Raw genomic sequence first — 13,143 nt, forward strand, 5'->3', positions numbered from 1 at the left:
AAGGTAAAGGTAAAGGTTCCCCCGCACATGCGTGCTAGTCGTTTCCGACTCTAGGGGCCGGTGCTCATCTCCGTTTCAAAGCTGAAGAGCCAGCGCTTGTCCGAGGACGTCTCCGTGGTCATGTGGCCGGCATGACTAGATGCCAAAGGCGCACGGAACGCCGTTACCTTCCCACCGTAGTGGTCCCTATTTTTCTACTTGCATTTTTACGTGCTTTCGAACTGCTAGGTGGGCAGAAGCTGGGACGAGTAACAGGCGCTCACTCTGTTACGCGGCACTCGGGATTCGACCCACCAAACTGCCGACCTTCAGATCAAGAAGCTCAGCGTCCTAACCCACTGAGCCACCACGTCCCCTAGGGCTTGACATAGGCTGATGTTATTGCCTTATACATAATCTGCAATCAATGCCATTTTAACAAATCTGTTCACTGTTGTTTATTCCCATGTTCCTCAACAGTTCATTTAACAAGAGCAATGTTCATAGGACATTCCACTGTTTTTAAAATTTTGTTAGAAAAAGGACAACAAAAGACTACTTATGTCCCTACTAGATTCTTCAATGCCTTCAACAATGGAAGAGCTTCTAATGTGGCTGGAAAGTTCTTAACAATTTAGGGAGATATTCAGAGATATATCTCCCTTGAGAGTAAGCCTTATTGAACCATATAGCACAGTCAAACATTTGCAGTTGACTACAGGAAATGTTTTATGGCATTTTGTATTATATCATAAAATGCTTTATCATAATTTTTATGTCATAAAATGTTTTATAAAATTTGCCAAATTACAATTCCCTGGGAGTGATGGATCCTGGATTTTGGAAACATTCTGTAAAGTAGCCTACTTGAGGCATTCGTTCAAAACATATTGCCCTATGATACAGTTTCAGCCAGTTAATTATTACAGATTTGAGAATTTTAAAAAGGTAAAGGTTCCCCCGCACATGCATGCTAGTCGTTTCTAACTCTAGGGGCCGGTGCGCATCTCCGTTTCAAAGCGGAAGAGCCAGCGCTTGTCCGAGGACGTCTCCGTGGTCATGTAGCCGGCATGACTGGACGGCAAAGGTGCACGGAACGCTGTTACCTTCCCACCATAGTGGTACCTATTTTTCTACTTGCATTTTTTACGTGCTTTCGAACTGCTAGGTTGTAATATATAAATAAATATCCAAGCTTCGTTCTTTATATCAATTTTGGAAAACATACAGTTTTCCAAATCTGGAGATACTTAAGCCCTTTTTGCAGGTTGATCGTATCTTTAATGCTTATATTTGTATTGGGTTACTTACTCATATAATGGAGTGCCTCCTCGGCAAGTACAGGAGAAGAAATTTCAGGATCATGACTGTGAGAGCTTCTTGACTGGATCCAATCATCATTTACAGGAAGATATAAAGAATCCACATGTAATTTGTACTGAGGCAGCTGTTCTTCTAGCATGCTTACTAGCTCCACTTCAGGAAGGTCTTCATTAGGGCAAACATCTAAAGATATATGAAGACAACATACTACCGATCAACTTTGAAAGAAAACCATTGTTTTCTTTGTTAAATAAATGATTTTCAACATTGTGAAACAAATGAGTAATGTTATCTACAGGGAGTGCAGAATTATTAGGCAAGTTGTATTTTTGAGGATTAATTTTATTATTGAACAACAACCATGTTCTCAATGAACCCAAAAAACTCATTAATATCAAAGCTGAATATTTTTGGAAGTAGTTTTTAGTTTGTTTTTAGTTATAGCTATTTTAGGGGGATATCTGTGTGTGCAGGTGACTATTACTGTGCATAATTATTAGGCAACTTAACAAAAAACAAATATATACCGTACCCATTTCAATTATTTATTTTTACCAGTGAAACCAATATAACATCTCAACATTCACAAATACATTTCTGACATTCAAAAACATAACAAAAACAAATCAGTGACCAATATAGCCACCTTTCTTTGCAAGGACACTCAAAAGCTTGCCATCCATGGATTCTGTCAGTGTTTTGATCTGTTCACCATCAACATTGCGTGCAGCAGCAACCACAGCCTCCCAGACACTGTTCAGAGAGGTGTACTGTTTTCCCTCCTTGTAAATCTCACATTTGATGATGGACCACAGGTTCTCAATGGGGTTCAGATCAGGTGAACAAGGAGGCCATGTCATTAGATTTCCTTCTTTTATACCCTTTCTTGCCAGCCACGCTGTGGAGTACTTGGACGCGTGTGATGGAGCATTGTCCTGCATGAAAATCATGTTTTTCTTGAAGGATGCAGACTTCTTCCTGTACCACTGCTTGAAGAAGGTGTCTTCCAGAAACTGGCAGTAGGACTGGGAGTTGAGCTTGACTCCATCCTCAACCCGAAAAGGCCCCACAAGCTCATCTTTGATGATACCAGCCCAAACCAGTACTCCACCTCCACCTTGCTGGCGTCTGAGTCGGACTGGAGCTCTCTGCCCTTTACCAATCCAGCCACGGGCCCATCCATCTGGCCCATCAAGACTCACTCTCATTTCATCAGTCCATAAAACCTTAGAAAAATCAGTCTTGAGATATTTCTTGGCCCAGTCTTGACGTTTCAGCTTGTGTGTCTTGTTCAGTGATGGTCGTCTTTCAGCCTTTCTTACCTTGGCCATGTCTCTGAGTATTGCACACCTTGTGCTTTTGGGCACTCCAGTGATGTTGCAGCTCTGAAATATGGCCAAACTGGTGGCAAGTGGCATCTTGGCAGCTGCACGCTTGACTTTTCTCAGTTCATGGGCAGTTATTTTGCGCCTTGGTTTCTCCACACGCTTCTTGCGACCTTGTTGACTATTTTGAATGAAACGCTTGATTGTTCGATGATCACGCTTCAGAAGCTTTGCAATTTTAAGAGTGCTGCATCCCTCTGCAAGATATCTCACTATTTTTGACTTTTCTGAGCCTGTCAAGTCCTTCTTTTGACCCATTTTGCCAAAGGAAAGGAAGTTGCCTAATAATTATGCACACCTGATACAGGGTGTTGATGTCATTAGACCACACCCCTTCTCATTACAGAGATGCACATCACCTAATATGCTTAATTGGTAGTAGGCTTTCGAGCCTATACAGCTTGGAGTAAGACAACATGCATAAAGAGGATGATGTGGTCAAAATACTCATTTGCCTAATAATTCTGCACTCCCTGTATTTTGAACTAAGGCTAGTAAGAAACAGCACAAATCTTAAACATTTACTTCTATTAGAAATCAATTTATTCTTGTTAGTTGGGAAGTCATGTCCAACCCATCGCGACCCCATGGAAAACATTCCTCCAGGCCTTCCTGTCCTCTACCATCGTCGGGAGTCCATTTAAGCTCATGACTACTGCTTCTGTGACTCCATCCAGCCATCTCATTCTCTATTGTCCCGTTCTTCTCTTACACTCAATCTTTCCCAGTATTAGGCTCTTCTCCAGTGAGTCCTCATTACAGGTGAAACTCGAAAAATTAGAATATCGTGCAAAGTTCATTTGTTTCAGTAATGCAACTTAAAATGGGAAACTAATATATGAGATAAACTCATTACATGCAAAGCAAGATAGTTCAAGCCGTGATTTTGTCATAATTGTGACGATTATGGCGTACAGCTCATGAAAACCCCAAATCCACAATCTCAGAAAATTAGAATATTGTGAAAAGGTGCAATATTCTAGGCTCAAAGTGTCCCACTCTAATCAGTTAATTAAGCCATAACACCTGCAAAGGGTTCCTGAGCCTTTAAATGGTCTCTCAGTCTGGTTGAGTAGGAATCACAATTATGGGAAAGACTGCTGACCTGACAGTTGTGCAGAAAACCATCATTGACACCCTCCATAAGGAGGGAAAGCTTCAAAAGGTAATTGCAAAAGAAGTTGGATGTTCCCCAAGTGCTGTATCAAAGCACATTAATAGAAAGTTATGTGGAAGGGAAAAGTGTGGAAGAAAAAGGTGCATAAGCAGCAGGGATGACCGCAGCCTGGAGAGGATTCAGGAAAAGGCCATTCAAAAGTGTTGGGGTGTGGGAACGGCCAGTTTTTGGCCTCCCAACCTTCAGCTTTCCCAAACGTTTCTTATCGGCCTCTACGTGAATTACAGTGATGAGCACACTCTCCTGGTTCGCACAGGATGGCATGTGGGAGGTTTTGGAAACGCTATGATTGTTGTGATTCAGGGTCAGCCTGTGGGTTCGGCAGTTGGGTCGGACGATTCAGAGGAGGAGGAGGGGGGTGTTGGAGAGCTTGCTGAGGATAGCCTTGAGGCTCTGCAGAGCCCTCAGCCAGGCCCCTCCCATCTGGTTACGACGCAGACCCAGCTGTGTGAGCCTGACAGCGTGAAGATGACCCACAGCTGGCCCTGTTCAAGGACGCCCAACGCAGGAGGCAGTCAATCAGGAGTAAACAGAGGAAGGCAATGGGGCACCTCGGAAGGAGGCAGAGAGAAGCCACGCCCTGAACTGTTTAAAAGAGGAATGTGTGGGAGGGCTGGTTTGCTGAAGGCAACCGTTTGAATAGCTCCTGTTTCATGGTTCGTGTTTGCTCTGTTTTATGTTAATAAATTTGGCAGGCTTAGTTCCAGCCTCTTGCCGTTTTGTAAAGGGGTTGTCCCTGCCTTTTCTGCAGGGCCGGTAGTAGGCTGGTACAGAACAATGATAGAGCTTTCACATATATCTTTTAGTATCTTGTTTTTGTAATGATCTCATAGGCACCTGAGAAGTTCTCACTACATATCCAATTATCACTATGTATCCTATTTTTTGAGATTGATGGGGTTTATGTAATGTTGTATTTGGTATTCAGAAAAAGGAGGTGAATAAAAGTTCAGTGGGCAGGTGCTCAGTGTGTTTTTAGAGAAACGAGGCTGCCTGGCTGGTTCAGAGCATCTCTATCGACCCGGGTCTGAATTCTTTTCCCTACATTGGGGACTTTCACAAAGAGTGGACTGAGGCTGGAGTCAGTGCATCAAGAGCCACCACACACAGACGAATCCTGGACATGGGCTTCAAATGTCGTATTCCTCTTGTCAAGCCGCTCCTGAACAACAAACAACGTCAGAAGCGTCTTACCTGGGCTAAAGAAAAACAGACCTGGTCTGTTGCTCAGTGGTCCAAAGTCCTCTTTTCTGATGAGAGCAACTTTTGCATCTCATTTGGAAACCAAGGACCCAGAGTCTGGAGGAAGAATGGAGAGGCACACACTGCAAGATGCTTGAAGTCCAGTGTGAAGTTTCCACAGTCTGTGTTGATTTGGGGAGCTATGTCATCTGCTGGTGTTGGTCCACTGTGCTTCATTAAGTCCAGGGTCAACGCAGCCGTCTACCAGGAGATTTTGGAGCACTTCATGCTTCCTTCCGCAGACGAGCTTAATGGGGATGCTGACTTCATTTTCCAGCAGGACTTGGCACCTGCCCACACTGCCAAAAGCACCAAAACCTGGTTCAATGACCGTGGGATTACTGTGCTTGATTGGCCAGCAAACTCGCCTGACCTGAACCCCATAGAGAATCTATGGGGCATTGCCAAGAGAAAGATGAGAGACATGAGACCGAAGAATGCAAAAGAGCTGAAGGCCGCTATTGAAGCATCCTGGTCTTCCATAACACCTCAGCAGTGCCACAGGCTGATAGCTTCCATGCCACGCTGCACTGAGGCAGTAATTGCTGCAAAAGGGGCCCAAACCAAGTACTGAGTACATATGCATGCTTATACTTTTCAGAGGTCCGATATTGTTCTATGTACACTCATTTTATTGATTGCATATAATATTCTAATTTTCTGAGATTGTGGATTTGGGGTTTTCATGAGCTGTACGCCATAATCATCACAATTATGACAAATCACAGCTTGAACTATCTTGCTTTGCATGTAATGAGTCTATCTCATAGTTTCCCCTTTTAAGTCGCATTACTGAAATAAATGAGCTTTTGCACGATATTCTAATTTTTCGAGTTTCACCTCTAGATGTTAGCATACTAATGTAATACAATATTAGATGAATCCAATATTTCACAGTACTTGGGCCCAAACCAAGTACTGAGTACATATGCATGCTTATACTTTTCAGAGGTCCGATATTGTTCTATTTACACTCCTTGTTTTATTGATTGCATGTAATATTCTAATTTTCTGAGATTGTGGATTTGGGGTTTTCATGAGCTGTAAGCCATAATCATCACAATTATGACAAATCACAGCTTGAACTATCTTGCTTTGCATGTAATGAGTCTATCTGATATATTAGTTTCCCCTTTTAAGTTGTGTTACTGAAATAAATGAACTTTTGCACGATATTCTAATTTTTCGAGTTTCAGCTGTAGATGGCCAAAGTATTTGAGTTTCAACTTCAGGATCTGGCCTTCTAAAGAGCAGTCAGGGTTGATCTCCTCTAGGACTGACCGGTTTGATCGCCTTGCAGTCCAAGGGACTCACAGGAGTCTTCTCCAGCACCATAGTTCAAAGGCTTCAATTTTTTGGCGCTCAGCCTTTCTTATGGTCCAACTTTCACAGCCATACATTGCAACTGGGAAAACCATAGCCTTGACTATACGCACTTTTGTTGGCAGGGTGATGTCTCTAGAAATCAATTAACCCTAACTAAAAACAAAACAACTATGGTTCTTCATCAATTGTACTGATTTTAAGATGGATTTCTTTCTTAATACAACTTTTATTAGTATTTTAATTTGTCCTGCTGCTTTTTCTTTCTTCCCCTTCCCAATTCTTTTTCTAATTTTTATATGATTTGCCTGCTTAAGCACTTTGGAAAAATTTACATGCCATTTAATCAACCTTGAGTTTGGCCTAATAAAGGCATTGCTTCATTGTAAATTTGAGATAATTCTAAAGTTCAATATAAACTACTGAAGATTGCACCCCTGAAGCAGTTATAATTTCCAAAACATCTACCAGCGCCTTTTAATTAACTCATCAGCTTACCAGTGATGTTCTCTGAATTGCTGTGGTTGAAATTCATGAGGGGTGCTTCAGGCCTCAATTCTTCGAAAACCACATCCTCTTTCCATTTTATATCTTGCTCCTTCTCATTTGAGCTGAATGATCATTTGGCAATAATCTATTGCTGGCATTCATTTCATGTCAACTAGACAGACAAGAGGATAATTTAGGCCAAAGGAAGATACATTTGAAACTGCCAGGTTCACTATCTTTACATCACAATCTTGCCCAGTTCATTCACCATCTTGGGGGGGGGGGGAGAGGAAAACAAGGGTGAAAATTCAATTTCAGACATTAATGTTAAACAATTCTTCTAACTACTGCTAAATGAGTAACTGTATCTTTTCCCCATCTTAATCGAATTAGTTTTCTAATTCATTTTCTGCCACTCTTTTTTGCTTTATCCTTGCATATGAAAATCTAGAATGGAAAAGAAACCTGAATATATAACAAAGTTACTTTTGATATATATCCAGTTACAATGTATACTCAAATATGAAATCGAAATATCCCAACAACAAACACTTTGATATTAGAATGAATTTTCCTTTGGGAGGGACCATTGCATGATTTTATAGAAAAGTATATTGCATTACATGCATGCCTAAATTGCTAGGTCCCAAATGCTAAAAAGGAATAATGTTTTCTTTAAAAATGAATTAAAAACAAACAAAAGAAACAAAATATAAGATAGTAGAGAGAGCTTTGAACCTATAAAATTAATAATGAGAATCCAATTTTTTTTCATGGCTTAAAATATAGATGTCTCATAGGCAAGTCTAAATATCAGTTGCAAGAATGCCAAGCTTAATTCAAATACTCTTGCTGTTTTATTTCCCCCCCTCTATATTGTTTTGTTTAATTAAACAAAGTGGGAAAGATTACTTTCCTACAAATAAGATATTAGTAATATAATTATATAAAATTTATTGCAATACATAATTTTGTATCTGTATTAATCATTTTGAATTGCCATGAGTCCTTGGTTAAAAAGCAGAATAGAAATAAATTACAGCAAATTAAAACTTTGAACTTTATAACATATATAATAATGCATGTGTTTTCTTAATGCAAAGTCATTTAGGAAAAATACATACACATGCACCACCCTTATACACCCACACATAAATACACAATACTTTAAAAAAAAAAAACAGGTTAATCATATTTTACATAACTTAAAAGTATTATAGCCTTCTTTCTTAAAGGATTGCACACTATTTTTTTAACATTTCCATTAAGTAACCTTAGCTTGCTTAAGAATCATGCTCAAAAGTTTGAAGCTAGACAATAATATCCTAAATATAACAATTTCTATTTTGTGTTTAGGTTAGTCATGACTCCAGGAAATTGCTTAGGTAAGTCCTAACAATTTTCTTAGCAAGATTTTCATAAGTGGATTTCATAGTACTTCTTGGCTAGAAATTCTAGATGTCCCTCAGTAATATGTTTATCTGAATCTGCAATTGCTTCATTATTTTTTGCTACATTTTAATCTGCTTTCTATAAAGTTCTTACATAGTTCTTCAAGATGCATTAGAGGAGAAGGAAAACTTCTGTCACAAATGACTATTTAAATCAGGGGGAAATAGCCTTTTTAAAATTAAAAAAACATTTAAATTAACAAATTTTAATTTTATAACATTCATAAATTTTTCACCTGCTTTTTATTCATAAAAAGTAGGATCCTCTACTTTTCACTCAGAAATGAGAATGGTTATTACCTTCAAGAATTCAAAATACAGAGAAATATAGACATAGAAACACCATCATAAGGATTATTTAAAACTCTCCAAATATTTGGTTATTTTTGCTTCTGTTTATTAACATACTGATCCTTTATGTCAGTCAACAGCCATTCATAGATAAAAAGTTCTCCACCTTGGAAAAACATTACTGTGATTTAGTTAAAGACAGCTTCTTAGAAACAAATCCGAACAATTTCTATATAATTTATAAGCTTTGTCAGAATCACAAATATAATTTAATTAACTATATGATTTTTCAGTTAAGAATATATCCTGCATATCAACCTAAAAAGAAATCTTTGCCTGGGGTTTTTCCAGCAGCATTATTCAGATACTGACAACATTCAATGATATGTCAGGCTTATTGTCATCGAAACATAACTAAAACATATAAACATAAAACCTTTTTGAAAATCTAAATGCTGGAAGAGTAAAAGACTGCAGTATTACTAGATTGGCAACAAAAAAAATAGTACAATTTTGTTTTATCTACTGCCTATAAAAATAAGACAAAAATGAACTGTACAGTAATGCTATTTTTCTAACAACTGTGTTTTCAGATAGTTTATGAAATCACAGATGATCCTGTCATTTCAGCACTATCCTATTAGAAAATTTTGAATATTTTAATTTGGAAAATTTGAATGAACCCTGTGTTAACGCAAATTTTTGAAAGTAAGAAAATAATAATTAAGCATTTTTATCCACTTATGGAGTTTCTCCCAAGGAGCCAAGATAGGCAGATGTTATTATTTGATGGTGCTAAATGTATCATTGCAGGATGTAAGCTGTCCCAAGTAAACTTTGGTAACTGACTGGTGATTTTGTCAATGCCAGTGGTGTTCATGTGGTGCTCCAGATGTTTTGGGATTGTACCCAAGGCCCTCATTACTACTGATACTATTTTTACTTTCTTTTGACATAGTTGTTCTACTATTTGCAGCTCTTTGTCTTTTGTGATTTTTTTTCTAATTCTTTCTCTTCTCTTCTGCTATTTCCATTATTATCATTATTATTTTATAAATAACTCAAAGCGGCAAAGATATCTAATACTCCTTCCTTCTCCTATTTTCTCCACTACAACAACTCTGTGAAGTGAGTTAGGCTAAGAAAGAAATTGTGCGAATGCATCACTGCAGTGCATGTTATCTCAGCTTGCAGAGCTTGGATTCATTGAATGAGTTTACCAAAATGTAAATACTGCAGAATATACAGCCTCATGCTACATAACTAAGCTCCATTTCATACTGAATAAACTAAATTATTAATGTAAGTTAAATAGAAAACTATATTTAGATAGATTTTTACTCCAAAAGCATTTTATTAAAATAAATTTGATAAAAATAAGAAAATATCTGATTTAAATAAAATAATCTGATTTTTTAAAAATTCATCAATTATTATCCACCTGAATGTTACATCATCAATAATATACTTGGCAATATATTATGCAGCTTGTTCAGGCTTGCATCTTAACCTTAATCAAGAACTCTTTTTCCCCAAGCCATATGGTTAATATTTTTGAGAACAAGATACCGTATACCATAAAGGATATTATTCAACAATATAGCAATCTTCAAGGATAAACACTAAGCACAAAGGGTTTTTTGTCTATGCCAGCAGCTCCCAACCTTTTCTGTACCCTGCACCCCTTAGAACGCTTCTGATATACAAGAGAGAGACAGACAAGTAGTTCATTTAATAACCATTTGATGTTACAATGGCACTGAAAAGTGACTTATGACCGTTTTCACCCTTACAACTGTTGCAGCATCCCCATGATCAAAACTCAGACACTTGGCAACTCATATTTATGACAATTGCAATGTCCTGGGATCACATGATCACCTTTTGTGACACCCCCCCTTACAAGTAAAGTCAATGGGGAAGCCAGATTCACTTAACAACCATTTCTAACTTAACAACTGCAGCGATTCACTTAACAACTGTGGCAAGAAAGATTGTAAAATGAGACAAAATTCACTTAACTGTATTGCTTAGCAAGAGAAATTTTGGGCTTAATTGAGGTTGTAAGTTAAGAACTACCTGTAAATCCTTACCTGCCTTAATCTTCTTACAGATGGATACACATATTTGCTTTCTGATATCAATTTTACAATGGAAAAAGTTTGCTCCAACTGAATGACTTTGAGTAACATATGCGATCTGCTTTATCTGACTTTTCAGAAAGTCCATCTTCTATCTAATCTTCTGTTCATTTGAATAATAAATGCTAATTTTCAAATAAAAAATTTAATTCTTTGTTATGAAGTTAGTAATAAAGTTAACAGTTTACATTAAAACATGGCTTTGATTCACATATAATATTAACTCATAAAGTAGTTTGGTTTTGATGTAATACATGTTAATTATCTTCTATAATTTGTAACCCACAGATTCTTACTTGGGATGGATTTGCATCTCTTACTATCTTAAAAACAAATAAACCACATTGTACATTAGTATTATGTAAAATCAGGCACTGATTATCACTGAAAATTGTCATTAGAAACATAGAAAACTGATAACAGAAAAAGACCCAATGGTCCATCAAGGTTTTTGTTTTTATTTTCTTTTAATTTGTTATTTTTATTTATTTGCTTATCAATTTTTTTAAAAAAGAATATTTTGTTGTTAGTAGATTGACTCCCATTAGAAATCAGATTGGCCCCCATTTTAGCTTTCATTTTTGGAGAGTCTTTGAAAGATGAATTGATATAACTCAGTCTTTATTTTTATTTTATACTTTTAAGTTTATATTATGATTATATTTATTTATAGTGTAATTCATTGAATTGATCAAAATATGTGTACTATTAAATGCCAAGAGACTGCAGCTAGGTGTGGTTATAAAACTAAAGACTCAATACATATGTTTTAATAAGTGCATTGCTGATACTTAAAATCAACCTGATTACTGTAGTCCATAGACATGGTTACCCTTCCTTGATTGCCCATGCCAACAAACAACGGTACCAGCTTCGGAGCTCATAATAAATAATTACTTTTCATTCCTTGACTACGGATTCAAGTGAGCTAATCCCGAAATAGAGAAAGAGCCGATTGTTATAATTTCCCTAAAGAACGGTGGGAGGGAGAAACAGGCACCGGCTAATCTCGACTGTCCTAGGCAAGACGTCAATGACAAAAAAATATCAACACCAGCAACTGCTTGGAGCTTGGGATGGATTTATATGAGGCACTGATACAAAAATGTGCAAACCGCAGATGCTCACGGAACAGCCCCCTCTTTTTCCAACTTGGCTTTTGATTCTTTTTTTTTAAAAGAGCCTTGGTGGAGCAGTGGGCTAATGTCTCCTTAAAGTAACACCAGCTGCCTGCAATTATGCAGGTTCGAGTCTCGCCAGGCTCAAGGTTGACTCAGCCTTCCATCCTTCCGAGGTAGGTAAAATGAGGACCCAGATTGTTGGGGGCAATTAAGCTGACTTTGTAATAATGCCGCTTGGGGGTGTGTGTGAAAGCCCTAATAAGCAGGCATATACATAGAATGAAGGCTACTGCTAAGCTTGTAAGCCGCCCTGAGTCTTCGGAGAAGGGCGGGATATAAATGGAATTTAAAAAGCTTTTGAACATTTCTCGTTAGAGCTACGAGAGGAAAGAGCAGAGCCTGTTCAGGAGATGGAAACGGCAGGTGAAATAGGAGAGAAAGGCAGGGGTGAAAATCTGGGGACAGGGACCCTTTTCAAACGGAGGTGAGGAGGACCAGGCAACACTGGAGGAAGGGAAGGAGGGAAGAGTGTGAGAACGCAATCGTTGTCATGCTCGACTCCCTCCAGCCCTAATAATGGACACAGGTCAGATTTGCTAATCTCTTGGAAGGAAAGCATCTCGCGGTCGTTTTGGAGCCCAGATCAAATTCTCGCTCCAGGGTTTCTTCTTCAAGATAATATCCATCTAACACGGAATTGGAGGAAGAAGGGACGAGGGAACCGACTGTAGATATGGAAGAAGAGAAAGAGAAGGACAGAAGGCAGCAATGGGCGGGTGCATAAAAACCAGGGAAAACGCGGAGCCATGATCTCAACTCCCCCTCCCTTGCTCCTTACCGGTTCCTGGGTTTGACTTTTTTTTTCCCCACCTGGGCGCTTCCACCTCACTCCATTCAAGCTACGCGCGGCAGCTGCCTCTCCCTCTTTCGGAGCACCGGACGCAGCGAGGCAACGTGGGAGGGGTCGGGAGAGAGGAGGCGGTCACGCTGGACTACAAGATGGCGGCCCCCCGGAAAGGAGGTCGAGCTGCCTATCCCGTAAGGAGCTCGTCGAATGGCTTCGGCCACCCCTCCCTCCGTTGGTTTTTGAAACTACGATGCCCATCGTGCAACAGTGGGGCGGGAACAGCTCCTTCCATTCCTCCTCCCCCCCTTGGAAACGTCCCTCGAGCGAATATGAACCGCAGAGCACTATGGGGCTCGTAGTCCTTAAGTGGGAGG

At 39.0% G+C, this 13,143-nt stretch overlaps 1 protein-coding gene across 4 annotated transcripts in view; it reads right to left on the reverse strand.

Annotated features, from left to right (window-relative positions):
- The window catches only part of TRAK2 (trafficking kinesin protein 2), a 38,401-nt gene extending 25,477 nt beyond the window's left edge, over positions 1-12,924 (reverse strand). For 2 of the 4 annotated variants that reach the window (XM_083350098.1, XM_083350095.1), the window contains exons 1-3: positions 12,761-12,924; positions 6,928-7,090; positions 1,291-1,485 (exon numbers count right to left, since the gene is read on the reverse strand). In XM_083350098.1, the coding sequence (XP_083206224.1) occupies positions 1,291-1,485; positions 6,928-6,964 (232 nt within the window). In that variant the 5' untranslated portion in view covers positions 6,965-7,090; positions 12,761-12,924. Of the gene's footprint in view, positions 1-1,290; positions 1,486-6,927; positions 7,190-10,753; positions 10,927-12,760 lie in introns of all 4 variants that reach the window. The other 2 variants (XM_083350096.1, XM_083350097.1) reach the window with 2 other exon arrangements.
- Positions 12,925-13,143: the final 219 nt, after the last annotated feature.

This window comes from Vipera ursinii (assembly GCF_947247035.1).
Source record: "Vipera ursinii genome assembly, chromosome: 1".
NCBI lineage: Eukaryota > Metazoa > Chordata > Lepidosauria > Squamata > Viperidae > Vipera > Vipera ursinii.